Source organism: Acartia tonsa, chromosome 1 (genome assembly GCF_053477335.1).
Source record: "Acartia tonsa isolate MP-2025a chromosome 1, ASM5347733v1, whole genome shotgun sequence".
Classification (NCBI taxonomy): Eukaryota; Metazoa; Arthropoda; class Copepoda; order Calanoida; family Acartiidae; genus Acartia; species Acartia tonsa.
This window is the reverse complement of record NC_137260.1, coordinates 3,319,427-3,339,643: the sequence shown is the minus strand read 5'-3', so window position 1 is coordinate 3,339,643 and position 20,217 is coordinate 3,319,427. Positions and strand designations below refer to the sequence as shown.

Here is a 20,217-nt window from a genome sequence, read left to right as displayed (position 1 = left end):
AAATAGAGTTCATACCGGTTCTAACAATATTTATAACATTTTTCTACTATTAACACAAGCCGCGCAATTTTAATTTTAAAAAAGTGCGCATTTTTTTTGCTCACCCTTTATCTATCTATTTATCTATCTGTCTCTTTATCTATCTCTATCTATCTATCTATCCATCTTTTTGTCTATCTATCTATCTAAGGAAGTGATAATCTGTGACAACAAAGTATAACGTTATAAGCTTCTGTATATTACAATTAGTGGTTGAAACGTTTGGACACAAAACTTAATAAGCCAACCAATCAAAATTCACTTTAACCCTTACAGATCGGGCCCCTATTCCCACCTTAATAGATCGGGGGGGGGGGTCATATTGACCCCCCCCTCTATCTCGGCTTCTGTTACAGATAAAGACGTAAAATTTTTTTCTGGTGGTTCATGTTTATTTTTAGAGAAAATTACTTTTTCTAGTCATAGCGGCCAGACCGCTCCTTAGCCGCTTTTTAGCGGCCAGCCGCTAAATTTTAAAACAGCTGTAGAGCGGCCAATTTTGCAGCTAGGATGACCAAATTTTAGGACGAACTTTTATTTTTCATACCAAAAAAATTACTTTTTCTGATCATCGCCGAAAAACGGCAAATAACGGAAACCGCCATTTTCGGCGGTTACGGCGGTAAAACGGCGGTTGGCGGCGCCAATTATTATTTTTATCTGTTTATTATTGCTCAAGGATTTACCAGAAAAATTTATAGGTCTCTAGCTGTAATAGAAGCCACGATATTCATGATATATGTCTGTAGTAAAAGCCGGACAAAAATCGGTCATAAAGTCGGTCAGGGTGCGGTCAAACGGTCATAACACCACTTTTCTCATAAGGTCATTGATATCTCAGTATTCAACAAAAAAATTTTAGGTTTCTATCTTATATACAAAGTCATAATGTAGAAATCAAGAATTATTTAGTTTTTTTTTTAAATTTTGGTGCTACCCAACCGGCTTTGACCGGACGCCACGACCGACACAGACCAGATATCCTTATAAGATCAACTCTTGCCAACGTAAAATTACTAAACTTAAAAAGTCATGAAGTCACAACTCTCTATCTTACCTACAAAAAAAATGACATTGAAAAAATAGAGGGGGGGGGGGTCAATATGACCCCCCCCCGATCTGTAAGGGTTAATCCACAAAGTTGTTGAGCAAACCAATAAGGAAACGTTATTATAAAACTTTGGGAACTAGTGTAATAAACAGCCCATTGTCCCCTCTCTCTCTCTCTATGTAGATTAATGCATATCTTAGGATAAAGCTTTTCTTGGGTGAATTGTTTCGTATAAAGTGAAGCCTATGACAAAACATATTATAAGTTAGCTGAAAATAGTTGAATTTCTTATAAAGTTATGTTTCTAGAAATTATAACTTTAAAACTAAAGACGTTAAAAATGGATCCTACTGCTTCTATGTCAGGTGTGCAACATAAATAGGCGCCACTAATTACCCTGCACAGTTAGAACTCTTTAGACAAAGGTCATGCAATCAAAGGGTAAGTTGTCTGTATGATGGGTGTTGGTAACCATAGATATATTATGCAGGGATCTAAAGGGATAGTACAATGAACGATAAATTGATTTCCCAATGACGTTACACAAAAAAACCCTTCTGTAGCGTAAAATTAGTGGTTGAAACGTTTAAACACTCAAATGAATGATCCAACTAATAAAACTTTAATGTAGTTCCCAAAGTTGTTGAGCCAACAAATATGACAACATCATTATATAACTTTGGGGACTAGTATAATAAACAGCCCATTGTCCCCTCTCTCCATGTATATTATGTCTACTGTCAACCACCTTTAAAACAAGTCAGGGATGGAGGGGACATTGGGTCAAATTAACGTTTTCGTATTCGTTGGCTTAACAACTTTGGAGGCTCTTATTGAATGACATAAATATTATTCTTTATTGATATGATTAAGATATTTTCTCATATTCATTCGAATCCGGTGGATAGGAACCGGTTCTCATCCATACGAAAAAACTATGTCTATCATCGTATTATATCCAGTTTGAAACATTTTTTCTTTCCAGCAGTTTTTAAGTTGTAGTTTTTAACTTAGTTTATCTTTGATTTTTTCGTTTAAAGATAACTAAATTACCCTGTATTGTTGTTTGGGTACCTAATGGTTTACTATTAGGTACTTTCGTAGTATATTTACGGTCTAGCAAATTTAAATTTCAAAGCAAATTAATTTTGATTTTGTTTTAGTTTGTTGAGGCTGTGAGGCAAAATTTGTCATTTATCCATCGATACAAGTTTTGGCGTGAACCCTAAAGGGTGCCGCTGAAAAATCTAATTTTCTTTCTCATTTGGGCTAGGATAGAGCTACAGAAGATTTAAACACGGCAAAATGACCGTCTCAGTGCGTAGAATTCACACAAAAAATTTGGAGTTAATAGCTCAACGTTTAGGAGGCTGGACCACAAGATGTAAGTCCATCGATACAAGTTTTGGCGTATCTTTTTCAGCAAACATCGTTTGGTCCGACAGGGAAGGAGTTGGAATCTTGACCCCAAATTTTGTACACGTGTGTATCTCATCGAGACGAATATTTTGCCACCTTGAAGTTCAAAATCGGTTGAGAAACAAAAAAGTTTTCCTAGGAAAAACTGATTTTTAAAGAAAAATTGATAAAAAAAATCGCCAAAACTTGCAACAGAAAATCAAACACTGAATAATCTAATTTTCTTTCTCATTTGGGCTAGGATATAGCTACAGAAGATTTAAACACGGAAAAATGACCGTCTCAGTGCGAAGAATTCACACAAAAAAATTGGGGTTGATAGCTCAACGTTTAGGGGGCTGGATCACAAGATGTAAGTCCATCGATACAAGTTTTGGCGTATCTTTTTCAGCAAACATCGTTTGGTCCGACAGGGAAGGAGTTGGAATCTTGACCCCAAATTTTGTACACGCGTGTATCTCATCGAGACGGACATTTTGCCACCTTGAAATCCAAAATCGGTTAAGAAACAAAAAAGTTTTCCTAGGAAAAACTGATTTTTAAAGAAAAATGGATAAAAAAATCGCCTAAACTTGCATCAGAAAATCAAACATCGTTTGGTCTACCCCCCTAAAAATTGTCCTAAGTCCACCAAATTTTTTGTGTGAGTCCCTGGGGTCGAGACGGTCATTTAGACACCTTAACATCGATTCTAGCTTAATCCGTTCGCTAGTTATCGAAGAAACATGGATTTTGTCAATTTGGTATTTAATGTTTTTAAACATTTATAAGTGCAATTTTGAAATCTAGTGTATTTTCTTGGGGAACTATGATGTGCGTCTTTCTCCGAAAGTCCACGGTGACCCTATAGGAACTTGGTAGAGGTTTTAGTGTAATATTACAACACAAAAGTGTCTACTAAGCTAGTCAACTGCTCTTTAGAGGGTAGATAGAGCCCTCTTAGCGTAGTAAAGGAAGCTTATAAGTATACAACGGTTGGTTATAACTTATAACTTATGGTTATAACAAAAGTTTAATATCTTTGGTTCTAGCTTCGAGAGGGCTATGTTGGGGGTACCCTGGCCCACCTGGGTACCAGTTAACCTGGGTATTGGTTTCCTGGCTTAAGTAAGAGTGTCTTTAGGCTGGGTTACAGTAGTCTAGGTACGTTTAAGTAGAGAAAGGGTGCCTATAAGCGGGTGACGGTGGGGTAGAGTAATCTAACCTTCTCCCGCTTGGCAAGGGTTACTCTAGGCTTACTTACACTTAATTTGATAAACCAACCAATCAAAATTTATCAAAAGTCCTCAAAGTTGTGAAGCCAATAAATAAGAAAACGTTATCATAAAACTTTGGGTACTTGTGTAATAAACAGCCCATTGTCTCCTCTCTCTCTGTAGAATTCATTATTCAGTGGCGTGAACAGGGTTTTGCCAGGGAGGTGCGCTAATCATATATATACCTATCAACATATATGACATTCAATATACAATATATCTATCTATCTATCCATCTGAAATAACATTTAATTTCTGATAACAATTATGGAGTTGCTTCGCTATAGAAACAAATTTTATTCAACTGTTATAAACTGTTACAGGAATCATCATTTAAAGTTTGAAAATCAATATAACAATTCTAACATGCTTAAACTTAATTTAAATTTAAAAATCAATATTTTTCAAATTATGGGTCAACCTATTTTCTCTAACAATTATAGAGTTCCTAAGCTCTGTAAATTGTACTTAAATATCACAGAAATCATCATGCTAACAATCATTGACCTATTAAATCGAATGAAAAAGAAATTAGCTAAAAATAAATGTTTCTATATTCTTACAATTGTGCCTCTATCTTAACTAATGGCCCAGAAAATCACGTTTTCCCCTGAATGTAGCTGACTGGCATATGAAAATACGGACAGACGGACAATTGGTATCACAGACTAGCTTCGCTACTAAAATTAACATTTTTCGGAAATGAAGAAACAAGGATGGCAACAATTGAAAAAGCAAGGCTAAACAAGCATTGAAGACATTTAATAAAAGTTTCTTAAAAGACGGATATTTGTAATTATAGAGTAGCTGATCTACTAATATGAGAAAATCATGTTTCCCCTAAAGATATAAGGCCACGGAGTTTAAGAAATCTTAGCTGACATTCTAACTTTGTTATATTATATTGGTGTAGTTGAGTGATTTTTTAGCTTGAAATTTCGTATATTTAGCAATATATAAAAATAGCCTAAAACCTACCCTGGACTAAATCAAAGTTTCCCTGAAAATTGTATAATTAGTTTTTTTTGCAGCGGTTTAAGAGATCTTAGCTGATATGCAGACTTTGTTATGTTATACTAGCGTCTTCACCCCTAGCCTCTAGGGGCTTTGCCCCAAGAGGTTTGATTCAACTAACTTTTCGTGTTTTAGATTTTAAAGAAAATATATAAAAAATTGGGGGGGTATTTTTTTTTGGGGGGGGGATTAGGGGTGACCCACCCCCCAAGAAAATAGTTATAAACCTTCCCGGGACCTATGAGAAGCTACCCTGTAAAGGAGAACCCGATCGGTTCAGCGGTTAGCGAGATCCTTGTTACAAACAAACAGACAGACAAACTGACAGACAAACAAACAGACAGACATAGTTCTACTTTGTATTATAGATTGGAGTAGTTGGGTGATTTTTTAGCTTCTATAAATCTCACAAATACTTAAAATGCAAAAGGAATTTAGACAATGTCTCTCATAAATACCTTAAAATGCATAAACAATTGCATTATTGAATTCTTAAAGTAGAATTTTGTTGGAATTCATAATAATTTGGCTTCTTTTGAAGCAAGTGGCTGGAAGCTGGCTGCATTATAAAAACACGAATTCTTAATGTAAAATCTACACCGTAAAAACAGATTACTTTAAGATTTCGTTTTTTAGCAGCCGACTGCTAAAAAATAGCTGATTTGAAGCCGGCTGCCGAATTCATATTGTAATGTTTAATTAAATGTGTAGGTGAATGTGTGTCATAAAAGACCACATAAAAAATTTTTTGATAAAATTTTAATAGGTCAAAGATAACAAAACAAGGATGACAACATCCATAAAAGCGAAGCACTGAAACGGTAGGACAAACGCACATTAACACTTGTATAGTATCTAAACTGAAAAATCGGAACATAAATTATAAATGTCGAATCAAAATTGTAGGTACATTTGTTGAAAAACTGCTTAAAAACAGGATAATGTTTATGGAAATACTTACATTTTTGGACTTGATTATAGAGTTGCTTCGCTTATGATATTGTTCTTTGTTGTCCCAGGAATCAATATACCAAAAATCAGATCAAACGGATAATTAAAACAATTGAAAATTTGTTGTTAAAAAAGTAGAAAAATCAACATGTTTAAAATGGACGTACGGACATTCTGGTAATGATTATAGAAATGCTACGCTTTCTAAATCGTACCCAACTACTACAGGAATCATCATGCAAAGTTTGAAATCGATAGGACAATTCTAACATGCCTAAATTAACGAATGAAAGCTATCTATCTCGGACGGACGTACGGACGGACCGACCCTAATTATAGAAAAGCTTCGCTTTTAAAAAAGTAAGAAAAGCTCTACAAATATAAGGGAGGGAGGGGACATTGGACTGTAAATCACACTTGTATCCAAAGTTTTATTAACAAGATATCTTTTGCATTAGCCCGTAAACGTTGGAAATTTTGATTGGTTGGTTCCAAACTAATGCTTATTGTTCAAATTTTTCAACCAATTGTTCATTGTCTTGTAGGATAGCAATAGGATAAAGAGCGAATATGTCCAGCATAAACAAATCATGGACAAACGGACAAACCCAGTTATAGAGACGATGTTCAATGCCATTAAAAATATATAGATAGAAAAAAATCATGAAACCTTTTTACATAAAACATTTATTGGTCATTCGTAGCATTAACATTAGACCGACAGACCAAGTATGCTAAATGCTCATTGGTACAGAAAATATAAACACATTTCGCAAATTTCGTTTCGTACAGACGGACAGACATTTAGAATTATAAAGTAGCTTCACTACAAAAAATGCATAGATAAATTACCTGTTAAAATTTTGTTCTTCAGTCTCGTCATTTTCAATATTGTTAGTATCATATTCTTCATTTAGGTTTGCAGTTTCAGTAAGTATATCACTAATTTTATTCTCTGAAGTATCTCCTGAAGAATCTTTTGAATGATCAAATTGGTCTTCATAAGTTTCTAAATTTTCGTTTGGTTTGCTTTGCTCATTTGTTATTTGAGTTTCTTGGTTATTATCTGTTTTGAAAGGAATCATTTTTAACAATACTAATATGAGCTGGATGCACATAATAATGTATACATATCCATACAGGTGATGATGAACTTTTATTTGTGTAATGTTTTTAAATATAATTGAATAAAAAATTATTTTTAACTGAATCTGAAAATCCAAACATAATCAAAAGCAAGGTATATTTTTTCGTCAATAAAGCAACCATATCACCTTACCTTAGTTTTAATATTTGACTTTATGTCATCGTCTCTCAAAGTGTTACCTGTCAGGGATCTAAAGGGATAAGGCAATGGCTGATAAATTGATTTACATTGCCTAATAATGATATACAAAATTACTTCATCTGTAGATTGAAATAAGTGGTTGAAACGTTTGAAAACTCAACTTCGTCAACCAACCAATCAAAATTAATTAAAGTCCCCAAAAATGTTAAGTTAACAAATAATAAAACGCTATTACAAAACTTTGGGGACTAAAGTAATAGACAGCCCATTGTCCCCTCTCTCTCTCTCTGGTTGACTGTCCCCGAAAGGATTGAACTTTTATGTAGTCGATGCATTGGTGGAGGAAAGGGGAGGGGGGGGGGGGGGAGAGTGGTAAAATGACAAAAAAAAGTGAAAATACCGCTCGAAAGCCCTTAATAATATATTTGCGAATGATTATGTAAAAAAATAATTTCAATAACATTGCAAATCATCGCAAAAAGTTTGCAAATTTTAGAATATGCACTTGATTAGAATAAATTGATAATAGTTATTTCTCGCATCGTATTATAAATGGCTTTCCGCGGATATAGAATGTACAATTATAAGATTAAAACCAGTTTTTTAGCCCCGAGGTGCCGAAGGCACGGGCTATACATTTTTATTTTCGTAGAAAGCTGGATATAATACGATGCTGGACATAGTTTTTTCGTATGGATGAGAACCGGTTCCTATCCACCGGATTCGAATGAATATGAGAAAATCTATTAAAATAATTCTTCTGCCTCCAGATTTTAATCCAGCACAAAAAAAAGCTATGAAAGTCCTAAAATACATTTAGGACAACTCAAATTCCACATTTTGAAAATACTAGTTGCCTCGCCCCTAGCTTTTCAGGGAGGCCAGAGAATGAAACCTCCCACAAAATAATAGCCTAAAACCTATCCCTAATCAATTATATTTTTAAAAATTGTTAACTTATTCTTACACACATTTTTTTTATAGATTATAATAAAATTTAGGATATAAAAATTTTCATTGTCATTTATTTAAATTTAAAAAAAATTTCTTTCCTTGATCAATACAGCCATTCGTAGCATCAACTGAAACTTTTCTACCTAAACAAAATTTAAACAATAATAAAAAAACTCAAATTACCTGGTTTTAAGCTATTTTTAATATTTCACTATTATTTCAGTGTCACCAACTGCAAAGACAAGTGTTAACTGCCCGCTAACTACGACATAGGTGGACTTTGTAGTTGCCGTACAATTTAGCACATTTTTTTTATTGTTGCAAAAATAGCAACAAAAAAACTTTTAATTGTTGTTTGATTGCTGGGGATGTGGGGGGGGGGGGTTATTGGACTGTAAATGACCAGAGAGAGAGGGGACAATGGGCTTATTGGTTTATTATACTAGTCCCCAAAGTCTTATATTATCGTTTTCTTATTTGTTGCCATATTAAAAAGTTTCAACCACTAGTTGTAATGTACAGAGGTGGTAATTTATGTGTATCATCAATGGGGATGTACATATATTTATCGACTTATCCCTTTAGATCCCTTTATATTATATGTATATTTTTGTTTTGAAATTACATTTGTATTTTGTGAAAACTCCGGACTTTAAAGTAGTGCGGACATGATTGGGGAAGTAAATGTGGTTCCCAAAGTTTTGACGTTTATTTAAAATCACACAACAATAACAAACCCTATCAAACTGTAAATCAACTGTTATGTTACATAATATACAACTTTTGGACTATTCTAAATTACTGCAACAGGAGGAAGGTAGTAATTACAGAGAGATGCTTTATTGAAAAAAGAGGAAATTAAAAAGGTGTAAATATGAAAGTAGTTGAAAAAAAAGGCGGTGCCGCCTTATTAGGTCAAATTAAAGAGACAGGGTGTGTTATTAGTTTATTTTAATCTTTTAATAAGTTATTTTTTTAAGGATATATTTTTGTTTAAAATTTTCAATAATAAAATAGAACACAGTAATAGTGTCTGACTGATTATGACGTAACAAAAAAAATTTAGCCAATGAGAGGCCGTTATTGACCAATGGTAAAATTTATAGTGGCCTCTCATTGGCTAATTTTTTTGTTACGTCATAATCAGTCAGACACTATTACGGTGTTCATAAAATATATTATTTTATACGGAATTTCTCATAAAAATCACTCGAATATCTATAGATTAGATGTAATTCTTGTAGAGTAGAAGTAAAACAGTATAGTAGTAACCAAGAACAATATTGACCATTAATAAACAAAATTGAACAAAATATTCGATTAAAAAGCAGAAGAAGAAGGAAAGTAAATCATAGGCTGTAAATATGCTCTAGGGCGTTATCCTCCTAGAAATTTTTTTTTCAATTTTGAAAATGGCTAGGCAGGCAAGGGGGCCGAGTACTCAAATTTTCAAAATTGAAAAAAAAACTCCTAAAAGGATAATAACTGCTCTATGATTCAGTGATGGGTAATGGTATGCAACAAGTTGCAGTCGTCTATCTTAAATAGAAGCCAAGGAAATTACGTGTCCCCCATTATGTTTCTTAAAGACTTACGAACGTACATTTTAAATTATAAAGTAGCTTCGCATTTAGAAATCATAATATATATAAAACTCAGGAAGTAAGGGAGGGGACAATGGATCGAATATTCAATTTTTAGGAGTCTCAGACTTTGGGTACTGGCTTAAAGGGAATGTGCAAGAATTTAGCAGTTTCTGACTGACTTTGGGTACTAGCGTACAGAATGCTATTTGTTGAATAAAAAAACTAAGAATCCAATTAAATTTTTCTAGTTATTAATTACATAATGGTTACGTCTGTCTGGTGTGCTGGCAATATGATTTTCAAATGAATGCTCTTGGAACTTTCTTCTTATTTTATTGTTTTCTGTATTGTATTAACTCTCCCTTTAAAATTTCCTCTATATTTGCTGGATTATTCTGGATTCCAAGGTCTTTCAGCAAATACTCTTAAATTGAATTAATTGCCCATTGTCCCCTCCCTTACTCCCTGTATAAAACTAGCGGCTGCACTCCTAGCATCTAGGAGCTCTGTATTCGAAGGAGTAAGGAAAGTAGGAAAATAGCCTAAAACCAAACTTAGTCATAAAAACTAAATAGCCAAAAACCATCCAAGACGCTTCCATAAAATGAAGAACTCAATCGGTTCGAAATTTTAAGATACTGACAAAAAAAACCTTACTACTTTATTGCATAGGATATACCTGTGTTTAAAATAAAAATATCGTCTCCATCCGACCCAGAATCAAGATCCGTGAACAAATCATCGTCCATACCGCCATTGTACCGCAGCATAACTGGCGGCGGCTTTATCCGCGTTTTGCCCGCCGCAGATAGAAGGCTGCGCGTCGGCGACCGATATTTTGCCTCAAGACGGCTGCCGAGCGCTTCCGGGAGGGTGATGTTCGTTTCCGGGTAGGGGGTGGTTCCTCTGTCATTGTTTGGTGGGGAGGGGGTTGGGAGATGGTTTATAATTTCTCCACCTAAATCAATTAATTTAAATTAGATTAGGAATATTTTAAATAAACAAAATACGATTTACTGTAAATAATATGTTCAGAATAAAACAAGCATAAAATGTTCCAACGAATGAATAACGAACATTGGGCTTTTTTGTTATTAAGGTCGACTAAATAATTTTGTAATATAAATCAAAAAAATATATAAAACAATAACATTAATATATTACATCATATTATAGACAGCTTTCCACGGATATTGAAATTAAAAATTATAAGATTCAAACCAGTTTTGTTGGTCCCGAGACCTGGCTACAAAACTGGTGTTAATTTTATGATTTACAATTTTAATATTCGTGAAAATTTGTGTGTTATACTGTAATACTATACATGATTTTTTAGTATGGATGAGAACTGGTTCTAATCCAGCGGATATTAATCGGTTTCGAAGCCATACTGTAAAAATGATCACCTTTGTTTGACAGAGGTATTGTCCAATTATTATCTGTATCCTCCAGGCTTCGAACCCCTACCACAGGGATACCATTCTGTACTAGGATACTACTTACATCCTAAACAAAACATTATCCATATATAAAAGTAACAGGATCTCTGTCTGTCTGTCTGTATGAACCCCCACCACAGAGATACCATTCTGTACCAGGATACTACTTATATCCTAAACAAAACATTATCCATATATAAAAGTAACATGATCTCTGTCTGTCTGTCTGTATGAACCCCCACCACAGAGATACCATTCTGTACAAGGATACTACTTATATCCTAAACAAAACATTATCCATATATAAAAGCAACATGATCTCTGTCTGTCTGTCTGTATGAACCCCCACCACAGAGATACCATTTTGTACCAGGATGCTACTTATATCCTAAACAAAACATTATCCATATATAAAAGTAACATGATCTCTGTCTGTCTGTCTGTATGAACCCCCACCACAGAGATACCATTCTGTACCAGGATACTACTTATATCCTAAACAAAACATTGTCTATATATAAAAAAGTAACAGGATCTCTGTCTGTCTGTATGAACCCCTACCACAGGGATACCATTCTGTACCAGGATACTACTTATATCCTAAACAAAACATTATCCATATATAAAAGTAACATGATTTCTGTCTGTCTGTCTGTATGAACCCCCACCACAGGGATACCATTCTGTACTAGGATACTACTTATATCCTAAACAAAACATTATCCATATATAAAAGTATCAGGATGTCTGTCTGTCTGTCTGTATGAACCCCCACCACAGGGATACCATTCTGTACTAGGATACTACTTATATCCTAAACAAAACATTATCTATATATAAAAGTAACAGGATCTCTGTCTGTCTGTCTGTATGAACCCCCACCACAGGGATACCATTCTGTACTAGGATACTACTTATATCCTAAACAAAACATTTTCCATATATAAAAGTAACAGGATCTCTGTCTGTCTGTCTGTATGAACCCCCACCACAGGGATACCATTCTTAAGTTTAATATCTTCATCACTATTTTAGTTCAGATTCACATAATTCCAGTGATGGTTTTAGGATTTCATTAAAGGTTTCATTTGAAGATTTAAGTCTCAGGGTGGGTTTAAGCCAATTTTTTAGCCCTTCTCTGCCCCTTATACATATAAAGATAACAAGAGAAATCGTCCTTAATCAAGTCAACTATTCCCCTCCCTCCTCAAGCCGCTAGGGGCGTAGCTGCAAGTGCTTATTTATAAGAGGCAACATGTATGTCTGTATGTTTGAATCAAATGATCTCAATAACCACTTTAGACACCCTCCCGCCCCTCATTTTGAACCTAGAGGCGTATCTGTCAGTAATTATGAAATTATCATTTAGTTAATAATTCATGTTATTATAACACATTTTGATTACTTAATTTAATATGGAAGTATAGACTGAACATGAAATATATTGATAAACATCTAACATTATGCTACTTGGTATCCATTTTTCAAAATCTCAATGTGAGGATAATAAACATTTAAAAAACTAGGATGAAATCATGTACAGGCTTTATAAAGCATAATAAGGTTTTTTGGGAAAATTCTTAATAATTGAAAATAAAAACATATAAAAAAAGGATTAAAAAAAAAGACTAAGGGGTGTTTGATACTAGCTTATACCAATAACAAAATTAATTCGGAAAAAAATCACGAAACCTATACATGGTTTTCAGCTGTCGTTGGGGGGGCAACACATCGTAAAATTGACGACCTCTCCATTTGCCCCCCAAAGATTATTTTAGATTTATTTCACTTGTTGGTTATACCTTATACCTGGTTTGATACACCCCCTAGGTGAATACTCCTCTACAACCCCCATCCCAAGGGTCTTCAGCCCCATGATTACCCTAACATACCCAAGAAGGTGTCAAGTTACAGAAGCCACATCCCCCTTAAGTTTAAGGGTTTGCGCGCCAATATACCATATCAGGGACACTTTTGAGTGAGTAATTGGACACTGAGTGGGGTGTTACAACCTCCCTAACACTAATAACCTACCTAACGCTAATAATACAGAAACCAGGAACATACAAATACCTGGACAGTCTGTTTATCCTGGAAGGCCAGGGTAACCTTGCTGATATCAGATACCAGGAACATACAAATACCTGGACAGTCTGTTTATCCTGGAAAGCCAGGGTAACCTTACTGATTCCAGAAACCAAGAACATACAAATACCTGCACAGTCTGTTTATCCTGGAAGGCCAGGGTAACCTTGCTGATTCCAGAAACCAGGAACATACAAATACCTGGACAGTCTGTTTATCCTGGTAAGCCATGGTAACCTTGCTGATTCCAGAAACCAAGAACATACAAAATAACAATACCTGGACAGTTTTATTATCCTGAATGTCAGGTAACCTTGCTGATTCCAGATACCAGGAACATACAAATACCTGCACAGTCTGTTTATTCTGGAAGGCCAGGGTAACCTTGTTGATTCCAGAAACCAAGATCATACAACAATACCTGGACAGTCTGTTTATCCTGGAAGGCCAGGGTAACCTTGCTGATTCCAGAAACCAAGATCATACAACAATACCTGTACAGTCTGTTTATCCTGGAAAGCCAGGGTAACCTTGTTGATTCCAGAAACCAAGATCATACAACAATACCTGGACAGTCTGTTTATCCTGGAAGGCCAGGGTAACCTTGCTGATTCCAGAAACCAAGATCATACAACAATACCTGTACAGTCTGTTTATCCTGGAAAGCCAGGGTAACCTTGTTGATTCCAGAAACCAAGATCATACAACAATACCTGGACAGTCTGTTTATCCTGGAAGGCCAGGGTAACCTTGCTGATTCCAGAAACCAAGATCATACAACAATACCTGTACAGTCTGTTTATCCTGGAAGGCCAGGGTAACCTAGCTGATTCCAGAAACCAGGAACATACAAATACCTGTACAGTCTGTTTATTCTGGAAGGCCAGGGTAACCTTGCTGATTCCAGAAACCAGGAGCATACAAATACCTGCACAATCGGTTTATCCTGGAAGGCCAGGATAACCTTGCTGATTCCAGAAACCAGGAACATACAAATACCTGGACAGTCTGTTTATCCTGGAAGGACAGGGTAACCTTGCTGATTCCAGAAACTAAGAACATACAAATACCTGGACTGTCTGTTTATCCTGGAATGCCAGGGTAACCTTGCTGATTCCAGAAACCAAGAACATGCAAAACTCATTCTCATTTTCAATACTTTCATCCTAAAAGAATATTTATAATTTTGACAAGTTAATGAAAAGAGCAATCAAAGTCTATAAATATCTGCTTAATAAAGCCAATTGATGCCAATTTTAAGATATCTTTACTAATATCACCTATTCTAACTATTTGCTAATGAGTCCTTTGCGTTATATCAGGAATGGAGGAAATATTGACCTGCTAAATATGATTGTCTACCAACACTGTCTTATTCGTTAGGTTCTAAAAACCTTTATTTTTCAGATTTTAACATTGATAATTTTATCTACCGTATAAATTAAGGTTTACATAAATTTATGGTTCAGTATATTATCCTTTAAGATCCCTGACTAAGACGTTTTGAAAAGTTTTTTTTTTCATTACCTGTTTATTTGTTGTTTCATTCTTTATTTTACCAACTTCGATATTCAATTGGCTGAAGAAAAAAAAACTATTTTTAATATGTTATGTTAAAAAATGGATGTAGAATATACGTGGATATTATGACAGGGGAAATTTGTTGCCAATTTAGGTTGTTAAGATGAAATTAGTTTATTGGTCAGTTCTTTCATCTGTTGGTCCAAATATTTTTTTATAAATTTGGATCTGGTGCAGTTTACGGTAAAATGTTGCTATAGAATCGATTATATATTTTAACTGACCAAAAAGATTACAAATAATATTGAATTCACAATTATCTATGACTGCACAAACATCTATAATACAAAGTAGAACGATGTCTGCCTGTCTGTCTGTTTGTACCGAAGGATCTCCCTAACCGCTGAACCGATTGGGTTCTACTTTACAGGGTAGCTTCCTGGGAAGATTTATAACCATTTCCTTAGGGGGTGGGACACCCCCAACTCCCCCCCCAAAATGAAAAAATACCCTCCCTCCCCAAATAAAAAAAAATCTTTTTAAAACTAAAATCAAAATAGTGGGGTCGACAACCCCCCCCCCAAAAAAAAAAAAAATTCTCCCTTCCCAACAAATTTTTAAAACAAATTTTTTTTTAAAAATCTAAAATACAAAAAATTAGGTTGATCAAACGCTTGGGGCAACGCCCCTAGAGGCTAGGGGCGAAGCTGCTAGTGTATAAAATAAATTTATTTTAAAATGTACACAAATAAAAAACTCACCCAGTATTAAAAGTTACACTGCTGTCAAACTCAGAATTTTCTCCCTGTAGAAAAAAAGAAAACATTAGTCCACTTTTGTAATGTGGATGTAAAATTTACATGGATTTTGTGAGAGGGTAAAAATTCAATTTAGGTTGCTAACATGGACATTGTTTATTGGTCAATTTGTTAATCAAGTAGGAGAGGAGGGGATGGGGTAAAGGGATAGGATGGGATGATCCTTATTTTATTCAGCTAAATTATTCTCTTTATTATATTACATGATAATCTGGTGTATGATTCAAGTAATAATAATTCTATTAACGGTAGCTGGCTTGATAGCCAAATTGATGTGAAATTCGAATTTTTTTTACAACATAAATTTTGTGTTTTTATTAATCAAGAGTGTTCTCTTTTTTAAATTAAGGAAAAAATTTAAACATTTTTCATTGATTTACGTTTATCTATTTATTTCATCTTTTTAAAAAGAAAAAATGTCTGTTTGTTTGTCTTTTATTTTAACAACTGACTTGACAAAGTTGTACTTTTCATTAGAGATACCTGTTGGTCCTCTGATCTATTTTTGTGTTTTGTGTAAAACATACTTATGGAAATTAACAAGCACAAACTTCGTCATGGGGGCGTAGTCACTAGTTTCTTTACTAGATCTTTAAATCTTTGGAGGGTAGAAGTATCCCCCCCCTTCCCCAATTTAATCATATCTATTTCTTGGTCCCATAAAAAGATTCACTGTAAAGGAAAACCATATCGGTTCAGCGGTTAGCGGTATCCTTTGGAAAAAACAGACATACACTATACATCATCTTTCTTTTTATTTCCCCCCAAACTAATTTAAATTTAAAATCTGAGCTAGAATTAAGGAATTAAGATGAGTAATTATCCTGTGGAGCCAAATTTGTTTGTGTTTGTGACAGCATTCAGCTAGGCAGGGAGGGGACATTGGGCTATTATTATTCTAGTCCCCAAAGTTTATAATAACTTTTTCTTATTCGGTAGCTTACCAACTTTGTGGATTGATATTGAATTTTTTATTGGTTTGTTTCTTAAGTTAAGTGTCCAAACTTTCAACTACTAATTAAACTACAGAAGGGGTAGTTTTATATATCATCATTGGGAATGTTTATTAGTTTATCGGCCATTGTCATATCCCTCCAGGTCCCTGCAGTATTACACAAAAATTAATTTTCCTCTGCCATTAGGATGAACAAACAATTCAACCAATTTATTTTTGATCAAGGGCGGTTCCATCTAATTGTAGTGAAGTTGTTTAAAGTATTTGACAAAGAATAAAAAAATTAAAACAAAAGTTAGATCCCTAACCCCTTATTCTTGAAATAAAGAGGAAATAAAGGGGGGGGGGGGGTAGTTTTAGTTTTTCTTTATGCCTGACCTCTGCGGGGATAAACGCTTAATATATCCTCCCTCACCGTACCTGATTTAAAGTAAACACAAAAATATGAAAATTTTATCTTATTATTTTTAATTTAATGACATAATTAGAAAAATAAGATATTTAGATTTTATAAAAATATTTTTTCCTCATTTTAAAAACGTCCAACCCTCAATTTTTCTTCTGAAAATGTGTGCTTTCTCACTAATTGGTCCATTAATTTTGTATAATTATCATTTCCAGATTTATATTTGTTGGCTCAGAAGGATGTTTGTTTTAATTAATTATTTTGTTGGTTTTTGTAATTATCACAAGAATGTCAACGTCCATAAAAGCGAAGCTCTAAAATCCGAAGGAAGGACAAACTAACAATAACTCTTGTAGATTGTCAGAACTTAACAAGCAGAACATTAAATTCTAAGTCTAAACGAAAATGGATATAAATTTGTTTCGAAATGGTATAATTGTAGGATACGGTAAAAGGACATACTTTCATTTTTAGGATTTGATTATAGAGTTGCCTCGCCTACAATACTTTACCTTATTTTCCTGAGAATCAGTATTACATATGAAGGGCAATTAGGTTACAAATCAACATGTTTCAAGTGGACATGTACTTTTGGGTAAATATAATAAAGATGCTTTTTTAGAAATCATCTTGCAAAATTTCAATCTATTGGCCAATATAACATGCATAAATAAATAGTTAAAGCTCTCTGTTATTGACTAAAGTACGAACGGTGTCAATTGTAGGATAGCTTTACTTTTCGATAAATGAATTAATATAAAAAATTACCTTCTTAATGAGATGGATGGATTGTCGACCCACAATGATTCTTCTCAGTTCCCAATCTCCTAAAAATATCGAGGACTTCTTAGATTTATAATTAGTAGCTTTTCTGGAACATATAATCCTTGTTATAATTGTCTTTTATCTATAATACAAAGTAGAACGATGTCTGTCTGTCTGTCTGTTTGTCTGTTTGTTTGTCTGTCTGTCTGTCTGTCTGTCTGTCTGTCTGTCTGTCTGGTTGTTTGTCTGTCTGTCTGTTTGTTTGTCTGTCTGTTTGTTTGTAGCGAAGGATCTCGCTAACCGCTGAACAGATCAGGTTCTCCTTTACAGGGTAGCTTCTCATATGTCCCGGGAAGGTTTATAACTATTTTCTTGAAAAATACCCCACCCCCAAAAAAAAAATATTTTTTCTTTTTAAAACTAAAATTAAACAAGTGAGGTCGACTCCCCCCCCCCTCAAAAAAATCTTTGAATCTAAAATACGAAAAATTGGTTTGATCAAACCTCTTGGGGCAACGCCCCTAGAGGCTAGGGGCGAAACCGCTAGTTGCTAATAAACTGTTGAAATGCATTACTTTTGTGTAAACTCCGAATTTAAATATGAAAACTGAATATCTTAAAAAATCTTCTTCGCTTAGCGTGCGGAACGGCAATTTGAAAGGTCTACCTTCCCCTTTTTTTCACTGATTCAAGGTTTACAACCCTCATGACAAAGTCCTGAGGTGGATTCTTAAAAAAAATTTGCCCCACTAATCGCTTAGTGAGGCAAAATTGTTTTCGTGAAAAATCCTCCAAAATTACATCAAAAATCTATAAAAATTTTAAAAATCATAGAAGGGTTATCAAAATAAGATTTTATTTAATTTTTGTAGATTTTTTTATGTGATTTTGGAGGATTTTTCACGAAAACAATTTTGCCCCACTAAGCGATTAGTGGGGCAAATCTTTTTAAGAATCCACCTCTGTGCACGCCATTGATCTAATATATAGACCAAGAGCAATAACCCTTCTGGAGATTAATATTAGTGGTTGAAAAGTTTGAACACTCAACTTAATGAAGCAACCAATCAAAAATCCCCAAAGTTGTTAAGCCAACGAATAAGAAATAATAAAACTTTGGGGACTAGTGTAATAAACAACCCATTGTCCCCACTCTTTACGTTTTAATTTACTATATCTCAATTTCATATTATTTCACCTTTTGGAAACTATATAGTCAACTGCATAATGCATAAAATGCGTATTTTAATTGATCAGTGTATAATAATTAAATGTTTATTAATAAGCAATAGTTAGGAGAAATGATAAACATTGCATTGGTTTATATTTAAATGATAATATTTCAAATATATTCATATGTAAGGCTTCGTTGATATTTAACATATATGCATATCATACCAGCAGTGCTTTTTAAAAGCGAAGCTTTTTAACAATTACTCAATGAATTATGCTTTTAGAATTGCTACACTTTCTAAATCGAAACAGGAATCATCATGCTAAGTATGAAATTGATAGGACAATTATTTCATGCCCAAATTAGCGTAAAGAGTTATATGTTACGGACGGACTGAAGGAACGACCTTAACTACAGGGCTTGGCAGCAGCGCGTCAGTCGCCTGTAAGCCTCAGGTAAATTAACCTTTTACAGTTTTAAAAATCAGCTGAAAGTCTAAACCTAACCCAAATATGGCAATCTCTTTTTTAAAATATTCAAAGCATCCAAACGGGATTAAATTTGAGACTTAATAGATGCTGAGGCGCGGCTGCCGAGCCCTGGTAGAAACGTAAGGACTGAAAAGAGTTACGTTTACCTGAGCGAACAATCTTCTGCCTGCATTCTCCTTCCCAAAGTGTCACCGTCATTTTACAGATTTTTTTTTGTCACATATTATTTAGATTTTTTTATTCCTTGCTTACTAATATTTACGCCATTTAGAAAATACTATTCAACTTCTATGTATATGATGTTTCAATTCATTATCTGTAAAATATTCTTCATTTTTAGTTTCAGTAATTTTTTTTTGTGATTTAGTCATTACCTGAAATTTTATATGTTTTAAATGATAATTCCAGATAGTGATAAGACAATGGCCGATAAATGTATGTACATTCCCAATGATGATACACAAAATTACCACTTCTGTAGATTACAATTAGTGGATGAAACGTTTCGACACTCAACTAAATTAACAAAACAATCAAAATATAATATAAGTCCCTAAAGTTGTTAAGGCAACGAATAAGAAAACGTCATCAAAAACTTCAGGGACTTGTGCAATAAACATCCCAATGTCCACCCCTTTCCTTAATCCAAGTCCATTAAAATCTCTAAAACGACATTATTAACAGAAACATCATCGAAGCAACACTAACGAATTTCTATAAAAGTTTTTTGTTGAAATATTGTGTCCAATAAATTTATAAAAATGCATCAAGTATAAGAAACTAATCTTATTATATGTGTTATCCTATTATATAAAGTAGTAAGCGTTTTTTGTCTGTCCCGAAGGATCTCGCTAACCGCTGAACCGATATTGTTCTCCTTTACAGTAAAGCTTCTTATAGGTCCAGGGAAGGTTTTAAACTATTTTTGGAGAGGGTGACTTCACCCCCCCCCCCCCAGAAAAAAAAATATTTTTTTAAAATTTAAAATGGGATTAGGTCGACTTT

The 20,217-nt window shown here is 34.1% G+C and overlaps 2 protein-coding genes across 2 annotated transcripts in view; both read right to left on the bottom strand.

The window, feature by feature from the left end:
* The window catches only part of LOC145320320 (uncharacterized), a 36,695-nt gene extending 23,562 nt beyond the window's left edge, over positions 1-13,133 (bottom strand). The window contains exons 1-4 of the mRNA XM_080162764.1: positions 13,071-13,133; positions 10,965-11,064; positions 10,238-10,516; positions 6,583-6,697 (exon numbers count right to left, since the gene is read on the bottom strand). Of these exons, the coding sequence (XP_080018890.1) occupies positions 6,583-6,697; positions 10,238-10,516; positions 10,965-11,064; positions 13,071-13,133 (557 nt within the window). The remainder of the gene's footprint in view (positions 1-6,582; positions 6,698-10,237; positions 10,517-10,964; positions 11,065-13,070) is intronic.
* A 1,001-nt stretch (positions 13,134-14,134) lies between these two features.
* Positions 14,135-19,530, bottom strand: LOC145320207 (uncharacterized). Its single transcript, XM_080162673.1, has 5 exons — positions 19,359-19,530; positions 17,551-17,609; positions 15,365-15,408; positions 14,610-14,661; positions 14,135-14,248 (listed from the first exon to the last, which is right to left on the bottom strand). The coding sequence occupies exons 1-5, from the start codon at positions 19,408-19,410 to the stop codon at positions 14,135-14,137; spliced, it is 321 nt and encodes a 106-aa protein (XP_080018799.1). The 5' UTR covers positions 19,411-19,530.
* Between the last annotated feature and the right edge of the window lie 687 nt (positions 19,531-20,217).

What these genes read in the sequence shown, in the direction of transcription:
- LOC145320207 (XM_080162673.1), bottom strand. Translation starts at nt 19,410, where the DNA reads ATGACGGTGACACTTTGGGAAGGAGAATGCAGGCAGAAGATTGTTCGC. An exon ending in GCAGAAGATTGTTCGCTCAG is followed by an intron (nt 17,610 to 19,358) that starts GTAAACGTAACT and finishes CGATATTTTTAG; the next exon opens with GAGATTGGGAACTGAGAAGA. An exon ending in CCATCCATCTCATTAAGAAG is followed by an intron (nt 15,409 to 17,550) that starts GTAATTTTTTAT and finishes TTTTTTCTACAG; the next exon opens with GGAGAAAATTCTGAGTTTGA.